Source organism: Haliaeetus albicilla, chromosome 11 (genome assembly GCF_947461875.1).
Source record: "Haliaeetus albicilla chromosome 11, bHalAlb1.1, whole genome shotgun sequence".
NCBI lineage: Eukaryota > Metazoa > Chordata > Aves > Accipitriformes > Accipitridae > Haliaeetus > Haliaeetus albicilla.
Genome location: NC_091493.1, coordinates 19,448,723 through 19,476,638, shown reverse-complemented (window position 1 = coordinate 19,476,638; position 27,916 = coordinate 19,448,723). Strand labels below are relative to the sequence as shown.

Sequence of the window (27,916 nt, the reverse complement as noted above, 5' to 3'; positions counted from 1 at the left end):
GGACTCAGTTTAAAATGGGAGGGGTTGAAGAGGGGGTGGAAGGAGGTAGAGGTGGAGAGGGAAAGATGTGGCCCTGCTTGTTGTGGAAGGGAGGGTTGGAAAGTAGTCATTCTTGCATCCCTCTGCTGTGGTGTTATTGCAAATTAAAAGTAGCATGTTCCACTCTGTAGCTATCTTTCAGGGAGGGGAGGGGCATGGGTATATGTCGGCATGGGGATTGGGGGGGATCTTATCATTGCTTCTTCAGCAGCCCAGCATAGTGTCACCCTGTGAGGTGACATTTGAATTTACAATTCCGCTGAGAAAAGCCATTAATTCACAAATTAACATTTCTCCCTCTCTCTCTCTCTAGCTCTCTCTCTTTTCTCCTCTCTCTCTCTCTATCTCACATGGATGTGCAAGCAATTGAAAAGACAAAGGAAATAGCCTTAAGGAAGAGACTTTACTGCTACTCTGTCTGTGCAGAGATTGCTACTACTGCTTCTAGATAGATAAACCAATTACCTGAGCTGTACTGTTCATGGCAGCCTGCTATTACCTCCTTTTGTAGAGCTGACTCCATTGCTGGATTACACTGTGTGTATCTCATTAATGTAAACCAGCACGATACTGGGCACTGTCCCTGACCCTTCTTGCCAGAGCCCATTGCTCTGCAGCAGAAGGGTGAACTGGGAGAGGAGTCAAGAGCAGAGGTGATAGTAGGCACAACATGCTTCCTAATGCATAGGGACCAGGCCACACGGAGAACCTGCTTAGAATACCTGCACCGAGCTTAGAGGAGATGGGGGCTTCCCTTTTACAGAGGAGATCGCATGATGTTAACCCTGATCTCTTCCATGTCTTGGTGAGCACTGAGAGTGCTGCGCAAGAGGCCTCATGTATGGATACCAGGTATGGGCAGCCCCTTGCAGCTCCATTCTCAGCATTAGCCTGAGTTTCCTTCAGGTGTAGAAGTGTGCATGGTAGGCAGATGCAGAGGTGTGAGTATGAAAGCTATGTATATGCAGCTATAGGCAGATGTAGCTGAGTGCACCCAAGAGCTAACTGACAGAAGTCCAGGACAAACCTCAGAATAAGAAGCAAAAATAAGCACTCTATGGACTGAGAGGGCCAGATTTCTCTGTAGTGCAACTCCACTGAAAGCCAGCCAATGATGCCTGTGGAGACTTTTTTGTCAAAGCGAACACTGGATGCTACTTCCACACAGCCCCCAGTCCTCTTCTGATTCCCGTTGTTGCTCTCCTCTGCCACGCTCTTTCTCACATGCTCACTTCTGCTATCACTGCTGCTGTGGATGCTTGGACAGCATTCGTACAGTATACACACACACGTAGGCACTCAGCTGCACGCTGGTGCCACCCCAGGCACACGTCTGTGACATTAGCAGCCTGCCTGTGCGTACTCACACCCCTGCAGACACAGCTTCTCCCCACCTGCTCTGATGAGGTCCCTTTCAGTGGCTCCAAGCCTCCCTGCTGGGGTGCACACTGGCAGGCTGCTTTCTGAGCACCTTCTGGTGCCCTTTGCAGACAACCTTGTAGGAACACACCTGGCTACAAGCCTGCCCTTTAGCCTGGTCACACAGCTACATGTGTTTGGGGAGAAAATGTCCTATCAGTGTGGTTGACATACATCAGTCTTTGCTCAGTAAGCATTCTACCTATATAGCATTGGACAGAAATCTTCACCAACAGGTGTTTCACCTCATAAGGGTTTGATAGGCCCTGTTCAAGCCATTGTCTTAACTTTATGAAAGGCAGAAGCTTGCAGGGGGCAGTTCTCTAGGTAAAAGGAAAACAGATCAGAACTGCTGGAAGCCTGGTCTCCACATGCTCAGCGCATGGAGTATGTTTCTTTCTTCAGCATTGCTTTGGCTCCTTAAATCTTCCTAAAAACTTACCCTCTTAACAAGAGCATCTGCCTCTGACATTCCCTGTGCCCCACACCATGCGCAGCACATGGCTGGGGAGCAGCATCCTGCAGCCGGCGCTGGAAGACGGATCATGATCAGCGGAGGAATCGGCAGGCAGTGCCAGTAATTCAAACCATCCTGACCGTTCAGTGAACCCGAACCTACTGACCTTGACAGCACTAGACAGCAGCGGCCTCAGGAATCCCAACCTTTAGAGAGGCGTCAGCAGAGGACGGCTCCTGCTCTCTCCCTTTCTCTCTCTCTCTCTTTTTCTGATCACATCCCAGCAGCCAAGGGGGCCAACAGTCAATCCCCAGTGCACCAATTAGCTCCTAATTTGGCTATCTCTGCACTCCCAAGTCTACGTCAATGTAATGTTAAGCATTGCTTGCTGTTCATAGATGTAAATCATTTCTATAGAGGGGTGTCTTCTTGTGCTGAAGGAAAACACTAAGCACCTTGTTCTCAGTCAGGGCCAGAGAGAACCCCCTCCTCCTCCCAAAATGGGGGCTGCTGCTGTTTGGAAGGAAAGCAGGAGCTCTTTTCTTCCCTAAGTGATAGCATCAGATCCTCCAGCCTTGTTTTACTGGATCCCAGGGGGAAGCAACAAGATCTCACCAAGTGATTAGCCCGTGAGAATCCTGGCTGGATAGATGAGGGGCAGGGAGGTGACTCGAGTAGAGAGGAGAGAGAGAGAAAAACCAGTGTGCTTAATTTTGCTACAAGAACTTGTAATACAGAAAAACACAGTTTGTGAACATTTTAAGACCCTTTTGGGGAGTACTGAAAAAAACCTGAAACTGAGTTTCCTCCAGCTACCTCTGTGGCAGTGAAGCAAGACCTGAAACAAACAGCATTTTGTGTTGGCCTGCAGAGGCTAGGCTAAGCTCTAAGACCTTGCATATGGAGGACAACTCTGTTAACAGTAGATGGCCGGAAAGAAGCAGTTACAGATACCTATCTATTGAGACATTGCAGACATGTCTGTCTGTCTGTCTTCCATCTGTCTCAACCCATAATTCTTTGAAGGTGATTTTTCCATGCATTCATCAGGTAAAATGAAGGCCACTTTGAATAGGTGTCAAATGCAATTCATGCCCATTTTAAGGCCCTTTAAAATGCCAGAGTTTTGTCAAGGGGCCTAAAAATAATGCGTAGGTCCACATTTCTGCTTTGCTTTTCCTTTATCCATCCAAGCATCCTATTGCTTAACATCCCATCAGGTTGAAGGTACAAAGTCCTCTTCCCACACAGGTCAACAGCAACAGGAAAACACACAGGAGCACAGTGCCAGAAGAGAAGCTAGGTCATGGGTATCACTGTTTCCATTTGGATGTGGAGTAGGTCAGGATTTCTTTCTCTCACTGGCTCTGCCTTTTTTGGGAGCTCAGAGGTGTTATTCTGCTTTTAAGCTAGGGGATCTGCATCAAACGGGTCTGTAGGCGTCTGATTAAACCTTAATGAGGTGGTTATTGTGTATGAAATGTCCGTTAAGTCTTGAGTCCCTTCTAGTCTTCTCTTAGATGCTTTAAAAAAGGCTGTTATAAAGGACAGGTACACTTCCACATGCTTAGTTTCCCAAAGGAGCTGTTGTTTTTTTGCTTTGGCTTTTGGCATCTAGTGTGGGAAGAGGTAGGCCTTATAAAGAAGAGTTGACCTTGCAAGCAGATCAGAACTATCCTAGAGCTTGGGACAACTTTACTAAACCCCAGCAAATTAAAAAAATACCCCACTAGCTAATCCTCAAACATACTTATGGCTCTTCTATGCACAGCCCTCTCTTGTTTGTGAAACTGATTGCTACCCATGACTGGGCCCCCTCTTGTTCGGGGACTACCTCTTACAATTTGGAATGTATCTCCAACATACATCTTATAGACGTCATATCAGTATAGGTTCCTTCATATACCAATAAGGGCTTTTACATGAGCTCATGCAGAAAGATTCCAAATTACTCTACTAATGATTTACAGTTATTATGCGAATGAGCAGTCAAAAAAAAGAGTTTGCATGGTGACAGTCCAAGCAGATTGCTGCATATCACAAGCCTGTAGCTGTTTCACTGCATGGCATTTTGCAGTTACCCATCCTGTATCATACATTGTTTATTAACCTTCCCATTCTTAAGATCTCATTTACTACTGAAATGTGGCTGACTCTCAGGTGGACCATGGCAGATGTTGAACAATACAGAGCATCAACAGTGAAATTTTGCTGTGCCATGTCCAAATGAAACCACAGGAGAATTAAGATATGCTGTGGGTAATCACTCAGGCTGGATTTTGTTCAGGACAGCCAGGTTAATGTCTGCACTCTTGCAAAAAATGCCATGGGAATTTTAATGACTCTGAGTGATTGGAGCCTTTGTTTTATGGCATGTCAAAAATGGCAGCTCTAAAAACACTCTGCTTGAGCACTGTTTTAGTGCTGACTCAGAAGAGCTTCCAATAACATGATTCACTAGCATCTGGCTCAGGGGCAGGCACAGCCTTCTTCGACTTATGAGGTTAAGGTAAAAGTGTGTATGAAGGGAAAATAAGGGGGAATGAAAGGGAGGGAAAGTCTATAGCAAGGGAAACGGAAGGAAAGAAGGTGTTAAGAGGCATGTTAGTGGGGGACCAAGCCAATGGAAGTCAGCAGGCTAAAGAGGAATTCATATTTTCCAGACTGTGCGTTAGAGGTGTCCATGGCCTGATCTAGATCTGCTGAGCCCTAGCGCTGGTGGCCTCTTGGGTGCCAGTGCGCTCCACTGGAATCTCAGGGATCTCCCAGAAACTGGGAGATGGGACTGGATGGTGACAGCACAGCTCTGTGCTCCCTCCCTTGTCTCCAGTGGTCCTGATAGCAGTGTTGATTTGCATGTCAGGCAAAGCACTGCTTGAGAAAAAAAAAAACCCTCCGAGTGTGGCGGTGTCAGCGCTCGCTGTTGTTCGACAGTGTAAAATTAAATTAATAAAGCCCCCAACACAGGAAAACATAACAGAAAATTAATGGCCTTTACTGTCGCTCTGATGCAGTCATTTGCAACCCTGCTTTCCGCACCAAAGACTTCATAAATGCAAGCAGTTTCTCTAAACAAGCATAGTTAGGGCTGCATGCAATGTAATTTTTTGCGTTTCTTCTGTCCTTTGGAGCTAACAAAAGCCACTCTTTTTTATGTGCTCACCAAAAGGGATGCTGCCAAGAAGTAGCTCCCCAACAAATGGGCTTAGGAAGATGAGAGGAGGGAGTTAAGTCATGCCAAAGATGCTAAGAACATCATCTGCCCTGGCAGAGGGAACAGCATAGCTCCCTGCGCCCCGCTTTCCTGCGGCAGCAGCTCTCCCTCAGGGCTTTGCACTAAAGGCAATGTTGTGAAGACCACAACAGCATAAATCAGGATAACCCTTCTGATAACTTTCAGGATGTGTATGTAAATCAGTATAACCACTGAATGCAAGAGACTTACAGATTTACACTAACTAGAGGATCTGCCCCCCTGCGCGATAGTGCTGCTTGTTGCTTCACCAACATAAACAGAGCAAGTGTACTGGGTCTTGGAGGCAGCTGCATTTCTATCTGGCTAACAGTCAAGCCTAATAGTGGTAGTAAGAGATATTAGACCCACACTCTGTCCCTCATTACAATAGTATAAATCCCCAGTGCCTCTTCTGAGGTAAGGGAATTGTTGTGGATTTGCAACAACCTGACTGAGAGCAGAATACATCCACTCACCTCCAGCATACCCAAAGGTCACAAAGCTGCAGTGACTGCTTGCGCAGAAGCCACCAGTGTTGACTACCCAGGCTAACACGCCTCATCTGCACATGGTGTACACACATCTGAGGCAGCTGCTTGCAGCCTAACACCTGGAAAGGCCCTTACTGGTGTATTCAGTAGGGCCGGATGTGCTGATTATTACCATCTAACACACAAACCTAAGTCTGTACAGGCTTAGTTTCCCAGATACTCTGGGCCAAATTTGCCATTGTACACTTAGATGCTGTAGTAAATACATATGATTTTCATATGCATACACACACTCACTGCCTTAAATGCACATTTGCATGCTCCCATGATAATCCAAGACAGATCTGAGTACACACTTCATTACACATTTGCACACACAATTCATTCAATTTACATTCTCATTGAGCATTGCCATTTTGCTCATGTAAGCCCTGCATTAAAGCTGCACTGTCCATGCCTGCTCCATCTGAGGTACTCTGTCGTACACATCCCCTGCGTTAAAAGCACTGCAGCCCCCCAGCTGTCAGGCACTGGCACACATCTCACTCTTCCTCAGTCAGGCACGCTCACTTCCCTGCATGAGCAGCCTTCCTTGCTCACCGATTCCTCTTCTGAGCTATACCCTCATTTTAAAACATAAAATCCCTTTGTTTCTCAGCCTTTCTTCTCTGAGCCTGAGCATGTAAGTAACAAATACACACAGTTTATGTGTCGCTGACACACTTAAATTACAGAGACACATGGACCAGCACAGTGTTATCAATTTGCATACTCAGATTCAGGCTTGTGGATTCCCTTGAGGCAAACGTACACAGGAATGTGAACAACTGCAGAGTTCACAAAGGTTGATGCACTTCCTTGAGGTGATATTCATCCAGCACTCATGTCCCACTATCCCTATTTCTGCAGCATACTGTACATAACCTGAACTTGTACCCGCGTAGATCCCTGATAACATTCCTTCTCTATGCACTGCTGAACCTTGCCAGGCCCTGCCATGCTCTGCCATCTCTATCGTGCACTCACTTGGGATCCTTTCCATCTGAATCTGAGGTTCATCTCTCTCCCCCCCGACAATTCTTGCAACACTACTACGTGCTGAAATACAGAACTGACCCGTCTAGAAATGCCACCTTCTTTCACGCTGCCCCAAAGGCTGCAAAAACTCTTCTGGAAGGAAATGTAAACCAAATTTTACAGCCTTCCTTTTCTGAACCCTACTAAATAGGGCAAGAAAGTTAGAGAGGTGAAAAGATTACCAGATTAGAGCTGCCAGTCTTTGCCCTTGTCCCTGCTGTGGCGAGTACAGTATTAGTTTAATAATCATTGAGGATGCAAACGGAGTCTCTAGCCAGACTGGATCAGCTTGTGCAGACCAGGACACCAGTACCAGACACTTGTGACCATGTGAAAATGTGTGATCCGCTCCGCTCAGACACAGATGCAGGAGGTCTGCTGTTCTCAGCAGGAGCTCAATGCCAGGGCTTGAAGACCAGGTCTGATAGTGCTGGGCTCCTTCCTGGACCCGCGCCAAATGCAGCATGAGGGTCTGTGCAGGGCTGGCTGCTGTGAATGACAAGCACTGGCTATCGATCGCGTTCTGAACTCGGCCCAGCCGATAGAAGGTAATTAATGACTCCATTTGCCTCAGTACCGAGGAGAACAATTGAGTTTGAAACTGCAACAACTGGCAGTGCGGGGAAAGGGCCCCCGGGACATCCAGGAAGGCTGCCTGACAGGCCTGGGCTGTGCGGGGACACGGGAACACATCAGAGGGGGGGAAAAAGAGAAGGGAAATTGGATAAAGGGAAAGACCAGTCTTAACACAAAGGGTGACTTGGGAAAGGGCAGCACATGTAGCCACGAGTGCCCAGAGAGTGGGACAGGGCTGCTCTGGGTTAAGAACCCAGGCGGGGATGGTGACAAAAGCAGGCTGCAGGAGAGGACAGAGTCGCCTTGCTGGCGCAGAGGGATGGCATTTCAGCAGCCGGCTCAGCACCGCTGTGTTAGACAGATGCGTTTCCCTCGGAGGCTTTGACAATTAGATGGGTTCTGCTGTGTCACCTGGCTGGCAGTTCTCATGCCAGTCACATTCGCTTTTATTATGACTGTGATTTTTATTGGTAGTGCTGCAAGGCCCCAGCTGAGATCAGGGCCCCACAAGGCAGCAGGGAGACATGTCATGGGGGTGGTAATAGCCCTTGCCCCAAAAGAGAACAGTATCTCCATGTTTGTGTGCTAGCTGCACGGCTTCTCACGACATTCCTACATGTTTCTGTGCCACAAAGGTCTTCCTATGTCAGCAATACTTCTGAATTATTTGTTGAGATGGCCCTCTCCCACCCTGAGCAAGGGTGCTTTCTGTCACCTGTAGCCAGGGAAGTAACTGTATTACGTTGCTTTGTGCTACTTGTACATGATGGTGTCTTTGTGGCTTCCAGACCTGGGAACGTCTCTGTTTTGGAGCTATTTAATGGGCATATTCCCTGTGTCAGATGTAGTTAAGGTTGTTCCTGTGTTGTCTGGCACAGCGTTTCCTTGTTATCTGTCAGGATACTTCTGTGACACCCGTGGAGCATTTCTGTGTCTTGTGTCGAAGGTTTACGCTGAACACTGGCTGTGTGCGCTCCCTCGGCAGCCCCTCGGGAGGAGAGATGTTTCCTGTCACATGTGCAAGGCCAGTCCTGATCACACTGACAGCAACTGTGTGCTCTTGTGAGGGACACAGTGACCGAGGCCATGGTTCACCTCTCAAGCTGTTCATTAAGAGCCTTCTGATTTAAGAGGGAGGTGTCCCTGTGTCACAGTACCACAGAGTTTCCCTCACCAGTAAAAAGGGAACTGGGAAAGGTGATGATGCTTTGTGATGGTACAGCTAGCACAGCTACCTAGGTGGCATCCCCAGACTCATCCTGCAGCTGAAGCCTTGCTTCACTACAGCACCTATTCCAAAAGCTGCTTTCTTGGTAAATCCCCATCCCTTAAGCTTTTACTCCTAGCACTGTTTTTCATCAGTTGAAGTGACTGGTGCCCACCACAGTGCCATTCCTCATGGGATCTGCTAGTCTTTCCCAACACAAATTTTCCCCATGACCCCTCCCTTCACTTTCACGCGCAGCCCTCTGATGGACCCTGTCTCTTCCCCAAAGTCCTCTCTGCTCCTTACTGCCACCTTTGCTCATATCCATGCAAGTTGTCAGCTCCCATACTTTGGGTATTACGATATTTGAGGCTTCTCCTGATAGTCCAGCTCACAGAGTCATATGTTTAGATGAGAATTGCAACTTTGATCTAAATCCAGATATAAGTGTCTGTCCCTTGCAGTTTCAGGGAAAAAATGAAAACGCGTCCTCTATAGGTTTTGACACCAGAAAACAAACACAGGGGATTTATGATCCTTTGGTTTTAAAGAAAATATAATGGTCCGTGACTGTGAATGTCTCAGTGTTAGTAACACAAGACATATAAATCTGTCTTTCAGGATCATCTCTGTGAAACTTTCTCCGCTTTATAAGTAAAATCCATATGCACAGCTCATATTACTGCTCTGTGAAGTTTGGGATTCGTGTGCCCTACCATTATGAAGTCCAATAGTACTGCAAGCTGTTTAGACAAGGTCTACCTCGAGGTAGCCTACAGGCTTCTGTCAAAAGTTTCTTATCTTTTGTAGATTTTAAAGCCTAGGCCATGGCAGAGTGCCCCTCCTGCCCCGTATACAGAATTCCCACCTAAACTAAAGCATTGCCTTTCTCCTTACAAGTCCTCCACCTCTCCCTATCTATTTGCTTGCTTTGATCATTCTGATTCCTTATCTAACCCTGCTCTTTCCCTTTCTCCTCCCTTCATCCTGTTCTTTCATTTCCCACTGACTATACACTGTCCTTTCTTATCAGCTGGTCCTGAGTTTCCCAAATACACATACGCACTTAGGTGCATGCACACACACACACATGCACACACACACGCTGACACAAATAAATAAATAAATAAAAAGGTCAGTGAGCAGAGCAGCAATAACCCCTAAAACAGTACTATCAGAGGGACATGATTGATCAATTGAATTCCATAGCGGCTGAAAAATGTGGGATTAAGCAGTGTATTATACGCACAATGAGTTGAGGCATGATGTTCATTTCAAGTTCATTTCGCCAGCCCTCTGCCACCAGATCAGGCAATCAATAGGGGCAGCAGATATCATATATCACCTCTCTCCGTGCTAGGGAGAGAGCACCATAATCTCTCGCAAATTTAGAGTGACAGATTTGTCAAGATCTGAAGGGCCCCTGAATAAATGAAGGAAAAGTGACTCCTACAGTGACTTACGAAAGCTATGGTTTCAGCTTCTTCACACAAAGGCATGGCTTGTGCACACATGGGAGACACGCGTGCACAGGGCTCTGCAGGCAGACAGGAATTGCAGATATATGTGCATGTATGCACTAATCTGTGTAACCACCGTACTCACTAAGGGTAAAATCTGGTTTAATGACAACCTATGGAAGTTTTACCGAATACGTGAACACCCATCCAGTTACACCAAACACCACGCATAGCATAGGGATGCCATCCTTGAAAATCAAATATAGCCCAAACCAGCTGCCACAGACAAACAGCTGCTCAGGCATGTACAGTGGTGCAGAATCTAAAGAATACCAGAATAATGATCTACTGCAAAAATACCCATGTGTATTAGCATCATGGTGTGTGGAGTCATGCACATTGACTGACACATGTGGAAAAATCCTCAAAGACAAACAGCTTCACAGGCTGCAGACAGGTTGAGACAAGCACTGATACAGAAACACACTTTTTTTTTCTCTGAGCCTGGACCCAGGAGTTTTGTGCCAGTCTTCTGCAGGGAGGACCAGAGAGAAGTGCCTACTGGAATTGGGAGCATGAGCCTCGAGCCACCCCCTGCAGTAACAGCGCGATCCATCTAAACCACAAAAACTGCACTGACACACACAGTGTGCAGTCCACCAAGCCTGGTCTTTGCTTTGTTTTCTCTTAGTTAAATCTGTCATGAACTCCAGCTTTCAGGAATTTGAGAATTTTCCTTGTGCAAATAAGCCTGAGGAGAGGAGAAAATGCCAGGGATCAGCGCCAGTAAACAGTCCTGCTCTGGCTAGGGGTGGAAAAGAAAGAGAGAAGGGGCTGCTTGAGGGAAGGCTGCTGGCTGGGACAAATCAATATGTAATATTTTCTATGGTCTTGCAAGTGGTACTGTACTATGTTACTGTATATAATGTACTATTGATTATATCATATTGTATAATCACCTATAAACGGATATATCTCATAGCCAGAAGGCAGCAGGCTCAGTTATAACGCTGGGCCACCAGTTGGGCATTAACTGTGCCAGGAAAATACCCATCTTGGCACCATCCACAAGCTAAAAGATGAAGCAGCAGAGTGGCATGATTCTGGCCATTGCATAGTGAACACCACCCCAGGCTTCTGGGAGCATCATCTGCCCATGAGCCCCTCGCAATCACATGGAGGAGGGAAATGGTCTATACAGATCCCGCAACCACTTCCTTGACAGACGGCAAGTTTTTGAGATTCACAGACTGGAAGCCACTAAGAAAGGCTGAAGTATGAGGAATAATAGTGAAAAAGCAGGAAGGTAATTGCAGCGCAAGAGGGAGAACCCAATCCTAGGTTAGACAAGGTGATAAGACAGTCAGACTTGTGTCTGATGAAACACAGTAGGTGGAGATTCGGCATGGAGGGTATGGAGGTATATCAGCATGGATGAGACAGGGGATTATAACCAGTCTCACCAAAGTTAGGCTGAGAGATGACAGCAGAAAGATACTCAGCACAGTTGGAGAAGATTATAATGAGCAGACTTGCCTCAGATGAGATGAGGGATTATGACAAAGGAAGATTCACTTCAGCTGGGACAGGAGGTTATAACAGACAGACTCACCTTGGATGTGACAGATGCTAATAGCAGGAGACTCACTCACTTCAGATAAAAAGGGGTTATAACTGAGATAAATGCACCTCATTTGAGTTGGGGGATAGCAGGAGAAAAAACCAAAACAAAACCAGGTGGGTGGTAAGGTGGTTTATCACAGGGAAAGATTCACTTTGGATGGGGCACGGCATTTATAATGGACTCACCTCAGAGGGGATGAGTGGGCTGTAAGAGATGTGGGATAGCACAACAGAGATAGAGACACCTGGAACGGGGCAGGAGGCACTGCAGTGAGACTGGACTGTGTCAGAGGGCTGTTGCAGGGACAGAGGTGCACTTCTGGTGATGCTTCTACCAGAAAAAAGGCTTTTTTCCTAGTAAGAACACAGGAATACCAGTTCCCACTGTGTAGGACTAGGTTTTGTAATACAGTAATTCATTTTGCATAGGAGGGGGGACTGACAGAGGCAAAGACTCATCTCATTTTGGAGGGAGTTTTATAACAGAGATATGGGTCATGATAAATCATGAGCTACATGTGGGAGAACAGGACAGAGATCATAACAGAAACCAACGTATGTTGGATGGGACAGACACTCCACTGGGAGAGACTTGTCTCTGGTGAAACATGGAGTCAGAAACAGGATCGTTCCTGTTATCTGAGGGGGATGAAAGACTCATCTGGGGTACCACAGGACAAGATCAGATGAGAAGGAAATTATAACAGAGATATAACTTCTGTTGGGACCAGGGAGCTACAACAGAGACTGACTCCCTTCCAAGCTGTAAGAGAGCCCTTTCTCCATTCCAGGCTTCCTCAGCCCTCTCCAGTACAGGTCCATCCTCAGCACTCTGGTTTCTCTGTGAGCTCGCTCTCCAGTAGCCTTCTAGCGATGCTAATTGCTGTGCTTTGCTCCCATTTTATGCTCAGCAATGGAGATTTGGCAATTTTTAACACTGAAAATCAGCGGAACCAAAACTCATCTCTGAGCTGAACACCATTCTCCACAGCCGCACTCATCCTGGGCAGGAGAGTCCCACAGAGCCTGTGGGAGCAGCCCGGCTGCTCCAGCCTACAGGAGGGGGCTTCCCTCGGGTCCCTGCAGCCTCCCCTTCCCACAGGAGTGACACAGCTCCCTAGGTGGAGGCGGAGGGCCCTGCTCTTTCCCACTCTGTGCTTGTCCCACATCCCTTGCCGATCTGAGCCAGGGTGGTGCTAACTCCCTGTTTTCTCTGTCTGTGCCCTGCAGATGTATCCGAGGGCTCAGTTCCCAACGGAGATTCCCAGAGCAGCGTGGACAGTTTGCGGAAGCACCTTCGTGGCGACACTTTCACCCAGCAGCAGCTGGAAGCTTTAGATCGAGTTTTTGAGCGTCCTTCTTACCCTGACGTCTTTCAAACATCAGAGCACATCAAATCTGAGCAGGTGAGGGCCCAGCCTGGTAATGGGGACCCACAGGCACCCATAGGATGATGGCAGGGAGATTATTTCACCAAAATCACTCTCCCCCTCTTCACCCCTTGTTCTCACACTGCCCTGTTATTGCACATATATCACATTTACATTTTACAGCACTTTCTAGTTGTAATATCACTGTGCTGATGCACGTGTATACATGAGCTCTACCTCCTCTTGTGAACTTGCCTTATACGTGCGTACTGTGCTCTCCCTAAATCTCCATGTCTGTCTTTCCGTCTGCACACACACCTGCAGGTATGCAGGCATGTTCTTGCCAAGAACATGCAAACAGTGCCATGCATGTTCACCACCACACAGAACTGCACGGAGACTCCTGCACTCTGAGATCACGCCAGTGACCAGTGAGCCACAGGGTCGGGCTTTAACAGAGCATTTTCCTTCATGATCCAAAGCTGAGACTTGACTCCCATCTCCAACCTAGTTTTCCACACTGCTCTGCCCCCCTTTCCCTTACTCCCCCAGCCTTTTATCCCAAAAGCTGTTTGTCTTAATAAAATGAAAATCAAAAGTCTTTTTAAACCGCCCCAAGCCATAAACCAACAAAGGAAGAGAAGGAGAGGCTGGCTGTGGACTCCCTTCATCCCAGAGTCCCTGGGTTTATTACAATGAATAACCTTTATTTACTTTCATTAGACTATTAAGCACCAGCACAGTCATTTTTCCCCCTGAAACTCTGAGCAGGGCCCATAAAGCAAATCCGAAGCCTAATTGAGTTCATTTTAATTTCTCTCCGATCACAGCGAATTACTCTGGTGATAAATCAGGGGGCAGGCTCACCCCCAGTAGAAGGCCTAATTTGCAGCTAATTACAAAACTGATTTCTACAGGAAGATCAATACGAGAAGGAATTGGAAATGACTAGGCAGTCCTAGCCAAGCAGGGACAGGGGTGGGGAGGGGGCAGTGTGTGGGGAGCCCACTGGAGGAGGGGGAGATGTGGGGAGGGGGTTGGGGAAGCGCATGGAAAAAAACGGAGCAGAAAGAGCAGAAAATCAGTTTTAATTTAACGTAATATTAATCAGAGCAACTTTTCCTGCTGTTTTGTAGCCTTCCTGGTTTCTCCAGCTCCCGCGTCTGGTCCGGAGGCTGTCACAATAAAAAGGCAATTATCAGAGCCTTTCGGACAGGACACCCTTTCAGATTCAATGGCTCTCCCCCTCCCACCCTTCTGTTAGCCATGTGGCTCCCCCCTCCCCAATTTCATACACCAATGCACAGAGTGACAGAGGCAGGGGATGAGGCTTCTTTGTTTGTTTTTAAAGAGCTAGGACAGAGGTAACAGCGGAGGGGAGGCAGACAACTCAGCAGAGAGCCTGGCTACAGCAGGCCAACACTGGCTGCCTCCTACAGCCTGTCTGTCCCAGTCATGTCATTGCAGTCCTCTGCCCCAGCTGTCCTTGTCACCAGGGCAAACACCTCCCGCCTCCGCTCGGCCAAGAGGAGGGGACATGGATTTCCCCTTTCTTTTTCCCTCGGCTGCCACAGGCGGCCATCCCCATAGCACTGAACGAAGGCTCAGTCATACCACAGATAATGGGCCAGATCCCTCACCCCTCTTCCCCTTCACAGTGGCACACAGGCGAGTGGGATAGTTCATCCTAGGAACCCCCCCGCAACCCTCTTGTCACTTCATCTTCTCCATTTCCTCCTCCTCCTCCTCCATCTGTGCAGGGGTTTGCATCTCTCCTCTTCCTCCCCCCCATCTGTACACTCTTCCCTTTCTCCCGGTGCATCAATAGCGAGCTGTCTTTCTCCTCTCTTCCCCAGGGTAATGAGTACTCTCTCCCAGCTCTGACCCCTGGTCTCGATGAAGTCAAATCAAGTCTATCCACCTCTGCTAACCCAGACCTGGGGACAAATGTGTCAGGACCCCAGACGTACCCTGTGGTGACCGGTAAGCTGCCTGACCAAACAGCAGAACCAAGCTTTTTATTTATTTCCCTCATCACCATTAGCTTCTGCTTTTTCTGCTAATGCAAGATATCCCTCTGTGGCAAACATGGAAAGAGACAGAAAGACTGTGGAGGACATCAGGGCTCAAGAGAAGCTTGAAATTCAGGATATTGGCAGTTTTGGGTACACCTAGAGGTTCCCAGGTGTGACTCAAAGACAGGCAAACCCAGGCATGAATTGGGAACTTGTGTGCCCAGATGGGGCTTAGGGTGGATGTTGGTGCAGGACAGATATGTCCAGATACGCACTGTGATTTTTTCCTTTGTGTCTGAGAACAAGAGGGTCATGGCTTACCCATGATCTGCACTTGCTTTTCTCAGGGAGAAACAATAATTTAAGTTTTATTCAGCCCTGGCATTTGGAAGGGGCATTTGCAAACTAAATACCGAGGTCTGCTGAACTGTGACTGCTAAACTCCCTCTTCCTTATGCCCATGAGTCTCTAACAGCAGCTGGCAAAAGAAATTTGTTCACAGCCTTCCCCCTTCCCTCATGTGTGGGCACATTAAACTCAGGTGTGTCTGGGAGAGTAGGAATTGAGAGCAAGTACATGACAGCAGAGGAATTGGGATGCACAGAAGTAGGAGGCATTTTCTGCAGCAGCTGCTCCACAGAAACTTCCTCTTCGCTGGTGGCATGTGCAGTACGTGAGTGGCACAGGGTTGTCCTGGGGCCGTGGGACACACCATCCTCATACTAGTGTTAGACTGCCTGCCCTGTGTGTGCCTAGAGCCATAAGGAGATATTCTGGTGCCACAGCCCTTCTTCTCAGGCTTTAGTTGCCACTGGTCCCCACTCACACAGCTACCATAGATTTGCACATCTCATGGGTAGCTAAAGCAGCTGGCAAGGCCCAAGTGATTCACCCCTGTTTGGTCTATCTTCCTCTCCCTACCACTGCTGTGGCCCCTCTAAAAACCTCGCAGTGTAAACTGAGAAATAACTTGTGACAAAAGAGGTGCAAGTCCTAAGTTAGCAAGGGAAGGAGCTGTTGCCTCTTGGCCAAAAAGCTGTCCTCTGATGGCACAGAATCAAGAGCACTGGAGTCTGTGTCTCAACTTTTTCTTGCAGAAGCCCCAGCTGATAGCCCCTGAAGTCAAAGCAGCTTATGGCTGAGGCAGGCAGCCGTTGCTTGTTCAGCAAACACTGAGCAAAGGCATATTGTTGCATGCAGCTTTTGGCTACCAGGAACTTTGGGACCAGGCAAGATTAGTAACAGTTACTCCAAATACAGAGGAGATACAGGTCTGCAAAATATCACAGAGAACCATGGGAAGGCAAACTGTATAGTTAGGGAGTGTCTAGAAAGTGTGACATCCCCAGACTTTTTTCATGGCTTTTACTGCTGTCAGGCTTGATCCAGAATCCTTGTAGCCATGCAGTTTCTTAGCCAACCAGAAGAAAATGGCTCAGCTGTGGCAAAATTGTTCCACTTTTCTTTGTATTTGCATATGCAAGACAAAACTCAGCTGGTGTCCATCTACCATTTAGCAGATCTACATCTCTTTACAGGAAATACTTTCCTGTCTTTGGGGTGTAAAGCCAGTAGGAGAGCAGTACTCTCCTTCCTTCATGGAAGGAAGATCCCCATAGCTGGACGTAAAGGTGAAGCACCTAAAATCAGAGTTTAAGATTCAAAAGGGTCATTAAAATAATTCTTCTTAGTCCTTCTGCCTAAGTGAAGATGGTGCATTCCAGCCTGTTAACATGAGCGCAGAATTCCCAAAGGCTGGGGACACTGTACAAGCTTTGTACATGACTCTCGCAAGGGGACAGCAGGAGACAGATTTGGCCTCACAGAAGAGGCTGTGGGCGGAGGCAGAAAATCTTCTTCATGTCCCCCCCACCCTGTGCCATCCCCACTCTGTTCCCTGCAACACTCCCAGCTCAGCTCAAGAACATCCCCATCTGATCCATCTGGATCCAAGAGTGAGAAAAGTTCATTTCAGACCCAGCTTGACATTCCCAGGTGGCAACTTAGCACTAACATCTCAATCTGTATGCGACATTTCAATCAGTGCAGAGTAACAAAAGCAGAACTATTAGCATTGGGAGCTGTTCACTGGTGGTAATGATGGGGAAACTCAGAAACTGGAAATGAAAAGGGAAAAAAAACCCTCAACACCCTGAAAGGCAGCAGGGGAAGAGGGGCGGAGAATTTTTCCTCTACACTTAGGCCAGGATCCAATGTTTGGATTAATGGTGCCATTACCCAAGAAAGGACTTCAGATAATGCTCATTCTTAAAATGTTTTTGCTGGCAATTAAATGGTTGCAGTTATTGATCTTCATTGATCTGATGTCCTCAATTTGCATAATCTATTAAAGATGAATGATTCATGATATGTTTGCTATGGGGCTGGGCAATGCTTTCAGGAAGGACCAGAGAGGTGAGGAACTCAGTGCTGCCTCCTGATCTACCCTAGCCAGGAAATTAAGGAAGAGGCTGGGAGCATGCAGATTTCTTTGGTATCACCCAGATCCCTCTCCCAAGAAGGGATATTGGAGTAATAGTGAGCACTGAATTCCTGGCTGCCTGGTTTGCTGCTGTAATGTCATCTTTGAAATGCCTCTTTGCTCTTGTCCCAGGGCAGTCCGTGCACCCAGGTGATATCTGAAACAAATGTGAAACACACCCACGCGTGCAGGCTACAAACTCTGTGTGCAGTCACTTCAGGATGTAAGATTTAGCTTCCAAGAAAGTCTTCCCAGCTCAGTCTTCCCAGACAGAAAAAAGTATCTCTAGCTCTTTCCACACCAGAGCTGTCTGGCACTGGATTCTTGCCCTTTCTGAAGACTTCAGAAAAAGTCCTCTCTCTGGCTCATGACTAGCTTTCCTCAGCAAGCTCTCTCAGCTCACACTGTTCTGAGAATACACCCCTCCAAAAGCCATCAAACCCTCAACAATGTGTAACTACCTAAATCTTGGAATGTAGTGAGATAGTTAAGTACAGATGTTGCTGGAGTCCCTTTTATCTGTCTATAAGCTTCCCAGAATTGAAGAGCTAGAAATGCTGCAAAACAGGCAGCCACCTCCCCAATGTGCAGGAACGCCATCCCCAAAGTCTTGGGCATCTATTCAAAGACACAGCTTAGCACCACAGTTACATACAGCACAGCCTTGCCTAGTACTGCCAGTATCAAACATTCCCTTTCAGACGCTTATTCTAACGCATCTTAGATCATCCATTTATTACTGGCAAATTACTCGCAAGAACATTTGTTTACTATGGAGCAGACAGGTCACCCTTATTTCTCTCCACTAAGTATCTGCGAGGAATTTCCATGAACAAGCTGACACTTAGGGGCTAGCTGGCTATGAAAAGTGCTCCCACTGTCCTTCATATAGAACAGACAATGTAGAAATTTTCAAATTCCTTGTGAAGTATCAGAGAAAGTTCTTAAAAGCTGCTTGAGAACACCACCTAACCTCTTCCTTCACACACAGGCCAGTGGGCCAGCTACATCTTGTCTTGATGTTGCATGGCCATCATAGCTAGACTGGCATAGATCCCTGACAGTTTCTTGGACAGTATCTTTGGACACCAGTCAGATTTCCTAGAAGCAAAGATCCAAGCTTGAACATACCAAGATAAGGCAAGTACATGCAGTTGAACACCAAGACAAGAATTCTGTTGTTGAGAGGTTCTACTTCAGTTATTTCTGTTGAAGGCAGACAGCCCAGGCAGATGAGTATAAATCTGTACAGGGCTAAGTAAACACAGAAAACCTCAATAGCTTTCTTTTATTCAGTAGTTTCTACAGATCTTTGAGTTTGGAAGGTACTCAATTGCCAACACCTGAGAGGTGAGCAGAGGAGAACCTCAAGATTTTGGCACTAGCAACAGCAGTACTTTAAAAGCACAAGGTTGTTCACAGAAGCCTTGAATCCTTTGAGAAGAAGGGTCAAAATTCTTCTTTAAGCACCATCAGAAGTCACATCTTTTGGAATAGGCATGCATGAAGAAGTGAGGTGTCTTAAAATCAGGTTCTGAGTTCTGGGGGCTTAGATTAATAGTTTGGAAGCAGAGTCCTTTCCAACTCAATTATCTAGCCAGGAAGCTACCCAACAGAGAAGCAGCACTATGGGAAATAAAACGTAATGGACTTTTCATGTATGGCTTGAAACTTGCTTATTAATAGACTACTAAAGGGGAGGATTTACCTACTAGAGGGATTCTAAAATTACAGCAAAGGTAAAGAAAAACTTCCCTTAATTGAATCCCAGCAGTTTTAACTAAATAGACCTTGTTTGCCAGCCTGCTACAATCAGTGAGATCTACAAAGAAAAGTAAAGGTAAAAGACAAGCCCAAGAAAAATGGGGCAAAAAAAGTACTTCAGGAACTCCTGCTGTTGACTGAAATGGGAGTATGTGTCCCCCTCTCTTTCTGTGAGGAGGTTTCTGAGTGCTTCTGTGCTATGGTTAGCACCTATTAACAGGAATAGGTAGCTTTTAAAATCATCACTACCCACCAAAACAGCTACCATGTCCTGTGTAGAAAATGTTTCCTTCTCTCTGGGAAATAAATTTTTCCCTAAAGCAACAAGTATCATCTAGGGTGAGAAATCCTGATGACAACTCATGATGTGTCAAACTAAGGCACCAAAAAAGTACAAACCCCATCGATCTCACTTTCCTCCAGACCTAGTCTATGTGGCATGGGGTCAGATTTTTTTTTCAGTTTAAATTAATTTTTAAATTCATACATGAATGTATGCAAAAAAAATTTAGAATTACTGACATAAAGGCTACTTGCTGTGTCTGAAAGGCATACGAAAATATTACTTAAGCAGCATCTGATTTCTTGGAAAGTTTTCAAGAAAGTTGTGATGCTAAGCACAGAGAAATCACTGGCTAGACACCTGGATCCAAAGTTTTTCTGAAATGATAAACAATCTTTTGAGAACTTTAGCCTCCTGCAAGGTGAAAAGATATTACTTCCTTTGCTTCAGCTTAGTGAGTGAACTGAAGAGAATTTTGCTCAATACAATAACCAGGTCATTTAAAACTAAGAAACAAACTAGGATTTGAAAAAGCAGAAACATTTGTTTTCCTCTGTCAGTGATTGAATTAAGCTTGGTGTGAAAGGATGAGATCTATTAGTTCTAAAACTGGGTTCTGAAATCAGTTCAAATTCCTTCTTTTATATATCCTTTCTTTTATTTAATGTCATTTTTAATGCAAAACCCACTTAGAAAAGCTTGCTTTTTCTGTTCTAGTATATTTAGGAAGTCAGGGAACTTGTGGTCATTTTATTTAATTAGCATGAATAATTACAAATCCTGTTTTTAATTTAATTCTAATTTCCATCCAAATATAACTTGACACAGATCACAAGTAAAAAGTTAATAATCTAATAAAATAATAATATGGACTCATCGTTCACTATTTTCTCATATAATAATATGTAAAGACAAATTATATTAAACATAATTGCTTAAATAAATGTGTACAGATGCAGTTCATCTACTTAGCAAAAATTGAAATAACCACGTTTAGTGTAAATTTTGTATTTGTCAAAATATTTGTTACCACCCATAAAATTCAACCTTTTAGAAAACAGCCTCATAGTGCAAATGTAAAACAAGTTGATCTAGCTTGCTGTTTAAAACCATGATTAAAACTGACCATTACATTCAGCTGTACTTACATCATTACGCTGAGAGGGGGAGCATTTCCTTCCCCTTTTCCTTGTTTGTACTGGTGAAAATTTCCTGTCTTGCTCCAATCTACTTAGCCTCTGACAGCAGCAAGCAATGGCCCTGGTCAGGGCTTGACTGAGCTGACTTAAGAAAACCTCTTTAACAAACTGCTAGGGGCCCCAAATCGGCTTTGGTGATGGCAAATCCTGCAGATGCAGACCCGCACTCTGTGGCACAGCATCGCAGCTGCAGCCACCAGCAGTCAGGCAGCCGGTTGGACACATCTCTGGATGCCCCAATGCCCTGAAAATGGAATATAATAATCATTCATGAGGCTGCTACAAGCTTGTTACTATCCTACCTCATCAAAATGAAGAGGTATTTTCTGTGAGCAAGCCTGTCCTCTAAGATGAGGAATCAGCAAAAGCAGAAGTCCACAGGACCTCCAAATTTCATCAACTGCTTCCCGTCCCTAAGAAGAGATAATATCTTCTTATCTAGTCAAGGAATTTGGAAAGGCAAAAGGTGTTACTACTCTTCTCCAGGACCAAATGGCTGAGGGTGATAGATGGTCAGATGGAACATACAGGAATAGCCAGGGGGAAAAGAATCACTTAAACTATTTCCATGCATCCAATGGAAGTTTCACTGACAGTAACTTTATGATGCTGAAGAAGGTGGTTTGTGGGCTTGAAAGGCATATTGAAGTGAGGAACCCAGAAATGGATGGGCCCGAGAGAAATAAAGTCTTCACCTTCCTTAAATTAGCATTTAAGTGAACAATAGCAGTGAATGACAATGTCATGTAATGACAATAGCAGTGAATTGGCATTCCCACTCCAATTTCCCTCAACAAGGGGACAACATCGAAGGCTGCCATACTCTATGCTGCTGGATAAAAAGGGACTTTTTTAGAGAAAGTAATTATATCATCTTCCCAACAATGCAGTTTTTGCCTTTTCTTTGAGGCTAAATGAAGGATCCAGTAAGTATGGCTATGATGAAAATTTTTGTGATGTAGATATTTGTGCATTGACAGCAAAGACTGTGCTTTATATCTGAGTTAAGCAACACCTGTCAGCAGGTGTTAATAACTTTTAATGTCCATCAGCTGTACTAGATTTAACCAGGCCAGCTGCTTGTACAGTTGAAATTACCCACTGCAGTCTTTCAGAGAAACGGAAAGCTTATGGCAATCTTTGGCCCTTCTTTGCAGGTTTAGGATTTCTGTGGGCTACTGAGGAAGATCTATCCTATCTTATGATCAGTAGAGTATCATTGTGATGAAACCTTGGAGGTACCTATAATGAGGACTGTGTGAAAAGCTAACACGTTCTAATTACATTTCCCAGCATATATTTCAAAAGTGTCTTGTTTAAGAGGTAACATTTAAGTCCCAACCACCAAGGAATAAGCATATGCTACACTTTAAGGGAGGAAGTAATTGCCCAGCCTGATAGGCTGGGACTCAAGAATGGGGACAACAGTATGAACTCCACTGAACTTCTCTGTTTGTCAAGTGCACTAGTTGCACATTTCCGCCCCCACCCCCAAGACTTTAAAGCACATCTTCCTTCATCAGCTCCATCTGCAAACAAATGTACTTAGAGCCACATGAAGTTGACTTCAGTGGAGTTCTCAAGTGATTAACACTAACAGTACTCAACTAGCTTCAAAGAGTAAGTCCAGATCACAGGTCTACTGGAAGCTCTGTATGAGGACTATAAAACTTTTTCTCTCCAAAGTAATGTATAGAGTTAGCAGGTCAGTTTACTTGGAGAGCAGAAATTAGATCAGACACAAAATCTAGATTTGTAAAATTCAGTTTTATAAAAAATGGGGCAAATAGATTTCAAAACTTGACATCAGTGATGTCACAACAGTTTTGACTCTCAGGGGAAAGCAATCCAAGGTTGTTTCTTTAAACATGTATTTCAACAACCCACATGTAAAACATTGAGCTAAGAGCATGGATGGATCTGTGCAGAAACAAAAAATAAACCTGAACACACAAGGCTAGTTCTCCAGTCAGCAGGAATACAAAGAGAAGACAAGAAAGGTACAATGAGAAACAGATTAGTCTTTGCACACTTTTCAGTTGTTCTAGCAAGGGTCTATTATGATCACAGAGGAGGGAAAAAACCCAGGATGACCTTTATCTTCAGTGCAACTTGCATAATGCTCTTGCAAAAGAAAAGCTAGAAAACTAAGAAATGAAAGACAAAGCGGTTCTTCTGACATGACAGAAAGCAAAAGTGAAAGATACGTTGTGTCAGTCCAGTCTGGTCTTTTGCATGACTTCTAGAATTTGAGGCAAGATTCTCACGTGGGATAAAGTGATGTGATTCCACTGGCTGTAGTGTAAACTCACCAGTGTATGAATGCTGAGGAGCCAGTCCCATTCTGTTTGCCACAATGAAACTTTTCTAAGGAATGGAGAATGTCAACATGGAAAAAAATGTTTCAATGTTGGGTACAAGTGTAGGATTCAAAACACCTGAGATAAGATTCAGCTTTGGCCCAGGGTTCCTACACGAACTTGGGTACATCTTCTCTGGGCTCAGTTCCTCACAGATAAAACAGTGATCCCTAAGGAATGCTGTAAGGATATGTGTTCTAAAGAGTGAGGCACTGGGGTCATACAAATACTTGATAGAGACCCCAGGAAAAGATGAAGAATGCTAAACATTGTCAAGATGGTGAGCAGTGTTGTTAAGTGGCTGTGTACAAGGCGTGCCTTATGCAGGGATGTGCCATCTTGATCTTCTTTGTTTACTGAAAATAAGAGGAGCACTGGATGCAGGTAGCTTATCCTCCAGGAAGCCAGCAATGAAAAACAAGCAGCTTATCTGGTCCTGCAAACCCCCCTGCTTCCCTTCCCTTCAGCAGCAGAGAGCACAATAAAAGCTGAGACGAGTCTCTGTAGGAACCCAAAGCTGTGAATCTTCCTCTCACCCTGTCTGGCCAAAATCCCTTCATTCGCAGGGGGAATTTAGGCCAGAGATCACCAGTTCTAGCTCTCCGCCAGAATAACAGAGGAGAGGGTTAGAAAGGAAGAAAAACAGCCATAACTCAGCAAGTACAGTCAGAAAGAGAGGAGTAGGAGATGCACAAAATAAGTAGTCCTCTGCTATGTTTCCAGCTACATCCCCACCCTGCTGACCCTTTCAGATTTCCCCCACCATGACATTCGGTGGCATTTTTTTGTCACTTATAAAGAAGGATATCATTTGGCATTTAGAAGAAGAAAGGAGCCTGGGACAGGAACAGATTGCTGCTGCTTTGGAAAGGGATTGCAAACTCATTCCACCCCCCATTTGATTACACGTCCTTATTCCAGCCTTAGGAATAAGACACTGATGGATACCTTGGGGTTCACTGATGCAGCCTTACTGAGGGACACCCCCCAAGACACAGACAAGCCAGTACAGCACAGCTCCACAGCTTGCTGGCACTAGCAGGACTTGGGATAGGAAAGGGCAAGTTCTCTATCACAAATACGAAAGAATTAGAGAATGGAGTAAATCAGAAGTGAAAACAAAAAAGGTGCAGCTGAAGTTTGAGGTGATTAAAATGAAAAATGGGACTGTGCCGTTCACAGGTGGATAGATAGATCAATCAATTGATCTTGTCTACACTGACACACTTTGGAGCTATAATTCACTGCTGGGGCAATTATTCCAGCATAGTAGCGGCAGGAGTTATATCAGAGACAGAATTCGGGTACTTTTAGTCAGGGGAGAGTTGGACAACAAAGGAGTAAAAAGTGGTAAATGCCATCCACCGGTAAAGATACATGGGATGTAAGTTATGTCTGTGCAGTTGCAGAGCATAGAGGGAAAGATAGACAGATAGATAAATAGACACATAAAAGTCTGAGTTTTGGTTGTACAATCATTTGCTGTCTGACCTTATCCTTGCCTCCTCTCCACTACTCTTAGAGGGAAGAGTGTTTAGCATTATTATGTCCCAGTCTCTTTGCCATGTTACTGCTGACTTCTTTATCCCCCGTACTGAGTAAGTAGTGCTGCCTCTGGAAGGTGCGAGGAATTTTTCTTCATAAGCCTTGATGTGTTCAAGAGAGGGTTGGGCTCATCTCTGCTGTGAGTCTGACAGGGGCTTTAACAGCCTCACAACACCAGGACAAATAGCTTCTGGTCCCTTAACCCTTCTCAGCTTTGCAAGGCAAGGCCTAGCACTGTTGTTCCCATTGCAAGGGCTTTAGACAGTCTTTCAGGCTGAAATCCTCTCCGTGGTGGCTGGGCAGAGCGGAAATCCAGGGGCTGGATCAGATTGGCCTAATGCTACAGCAGCTTAAGCAGTCTGTTTTACCAGAGATTATGGTTTCACTTACACAGAGTGCCTGAAAAATGCTGCGGTTTAGGAAGGATTATGGCTGAAAATTCCATGCTTTAAAAGAGAAATAAAGCAGGGGAGGGACTAGGAAACCCAACGTGCATGGGGGCTGTGCAAACAGGATTAACCTCTGCCCATAGCACCTCTTGCTTCTGCCCACCCACGCTTCCCGTGTCCATCTTCTTCTCTTCCCTTTCCTCCCCAGTGGTTCCCCACACCTGCTCTCTCTTTCAGCTCTTGGAGAGCTGAAAAAGGAGTATGGAAAATGCCCAGGACCAAAGTGTCCCTAGTTTATTTAGGTATGACTGTCAAATGACTTCCTTGAAAAATGTATCACTTCACTTGCAGCCCCTGAAAGCCAGGGGTACTTTTGGCCCTCTGCCTGCAGATAGATCTGTTCATCCAAATTATCTAGTATCAACATTATTTGGATAAAGGCTTCACCACTCCCAGACTGCTGGTGGTGACTCTGCCTGTCTGGCCTGAAGGTAAATCTGTGCAATCCTTGCCATCTGATGACAGAGGATGCAGCAGAAAAATAGCTTTGGGGTTCTCCATCTACAGAGTCTGGCACTGGAAAACGAAGGCTCACTGGTAGGATTGTAGGATAGTATATAGTTGTAAAAAGCAGAAGCTGGGCACTGATGTGCTGCCTACTCTAGTGCCTTTAATTAACTGTGCAACAAGAACCAGATACTCCAGCTTCTATTCCCCATATCCTCCACAAAAGGTCCTTGCCAAACAGAGCTTCCTATAGCAAAAAGGGAGAAGAAATTACCATCCTCAGCATACCAGAGACTTCACATAAGTAAACTAAATAAAGAGGAACTGTACACCTTTTGGCCAGCACTGATCCTTCCCCATCAACTGAACCATGAACATATGTCTTTGCTGCAAAGGAGTCTCAGTGATCAGAGAACTTTGCTGGCCATCCAGGTTAGAGGTATTTGGAGGAGAACACAGATGGCAAACTATCATTTTTGCCAGGTAGCAAACCTTTAGGAAACAAATGCCTCAGGATAAACAGCGTTCACAGATAGACACTGCCCAGCCCTTTATTGTCTAGGTGAGCATTGCAGCTCGCAATAAGGTGCCTAGAGTTAATTAAGCCACTTCTACATTAACAAAGTCAGATTTATGGCCTAATTATATGTCACATTTATATTTATCTTTACAAATCAAAACCACCAGAACTAACTTATTTCATAGGCCATTGGCAACACTTGCCATCACGGCAGAGAGATGGCTTTCATTTATTGGCTTTAATTTGTTTACCTGAGGGTGGATGGTTTGCTAGATGATTTGGATCAGATCTGATCACATCATCCATACTTCACTTTCAGATGTTCAAGTATAGGACTCTATTATGGCTGACCCAACAACAGCGGGTGTTCTGGAGTACCCATGCTTTAGGTCACAGGGTTCTCCAATTTCCAAACCTCTTACTTGGCAGCCAAATTAGGAGCATTTGCAAAGCTGTATCTATTGTGCCTATGCAAATCTGCACATCAGAAAGGGAGGTCCAATGCAAACAATGAAAATGAGATCTTTTCTAAGTCCCCCACATTTCTTTTCCCCCATTATATCTCTCTGTCAAGGTATCTGGCAACACTATACTCTGGGAACAGAGTCAGTACTGACTGCTTTTATGGTTAAAGCTCCAAAGTGTGCCACTGTGAACAAGATCAATTGATTGAATATCTGTCTATCCACCCATTAATTGTGCAGTCCCATTTTTATTTTAACCACCTCAAACTTAAGCTACAACTTTTTTGTCAAAGATTTTATGGAGTTTGGCTTGAGAAGCTTTAGCCATTACGCCAAGCATCCATAGATGCTCATAGCAACGCTGCTCTCGTGGGAAAGATTATCTTGTGTTTGAAGAGACAAAGTGGTATAATTCCCTGGGCCAAACTGTGTTAAGCGTAGCATCTTCATGCACCCTCAGCCAGTGAGTGAAAGCAGCAGGAAAGGGAGCACAGAAGCTTCAGAGCACTCTTTTCCTTCCCAACCCTACGCTTTTTCCTGTCCTTCCTCTCCTGCATGTTCCCTCCCTCACCTCTCCTTTTCCTGCATCCCATTCCTCCCATCTGCCACTGCACTCCATTCTCCTAATCCCCTGCTGCCCCTGCAGAGGCACCCCTGCAGTCAGAGCCTAGCCCCTGGGTGCAGATGCTGCTGTTGTCTCAGCACTGGCTCCTCTGATCTACTCCTAACCTTTTTATTTTTATTTTGGTTTTTAAATTAATTTCCCTGTAGATTTTAACCACTCCATTTTCATTTACCCATTTTGTTCTTCCTCTCCTCCCTTCCCCACCCTCCTCTTCCTCCCCCATTCCCTTTGTCTGTCTGTGTCCATCCCTTACCCTACCACAGAAAACCTCTCCTCTCCCCTCAGTATAAAGCAAGAGCCTCATGGAGCCTCTCTCACCCCTTTCACCCCCACCACGCCGGTCGGCTCTGGGCAGGCTGATCTTCAGCCCTTCCACATGGCCCTTTCAGACGATGCGTCCACGCCTTGCTACAGTGCCTTCCTTCATCATGGTGCCCACTTTGGGCAGTCCAGCAGCCAGCCTCTGATAGCAGGTAACTGGCCTTGGCCACAAACTCAGTGGGGATGCTGCAGGCAAGGGGTTCAGTTTCGTCTGATGGGGAGACCAATAAATGCTGCAAGCTCTTTGAGTGCAAGTGGGAGCCAGAGCAACCATGTTCCAGTTCTGTGTACGCAGCATGTGTTCTCAGCTCCATGGAGTCACAAAAGGATTCCATGCCTGTCCTTCATTTTTTTTAGAATAAAATGGGAAAAGAAGCTGTAACTACCTAGAAGTGACTGGGTGTCCCACTTGGATGGGTCTGGACTTAGTATAGAAACACTCACACAGTAAAATCCTGTGTTGCTTCAATAGCCATAATGCCCCTGAG

The 27,916-nt window shown here is 45.6% G+C and overlaps 1 protein-coding gene across 8 annotated transcripts in view; it reads left to right on the top strand.

The window, feature by feature from the left end:
- Positions 1-27,916, top strand: part of PAX2 (paired box 2) — a 91,316-nt gene that overhangs the window by 46,166 nt on the left and 17,234 nt on the right. For 4 of the 8 annotated variants that reach the window (XM_069796475.1, XM_069796481.1, XM_069796474.1 and 1 more), the window contains exons 6-8: positions 12,815-12,990; positions 14,811-14,937; positions 27,371-27,580. In XM_069796475.1, coding sequence (XP_069652576.1) covers positions 12,815-12,990; positions 14,811-14,937; positions 27,371-27,580 — 513 coding nt within the window. Of the gene's footprint in view, positions 1-12,814; positions 12,991-14,810; positions 14,938-16,507; positions 16,601-27,370; positions 27,581-27,916 lie in introns of all 8 variants that reach the window. The other 4 variants (XM_069796478.1, XM_069796479.1, XM_069796477.1 and 1 more) reach the window with 2 other exon arrangements.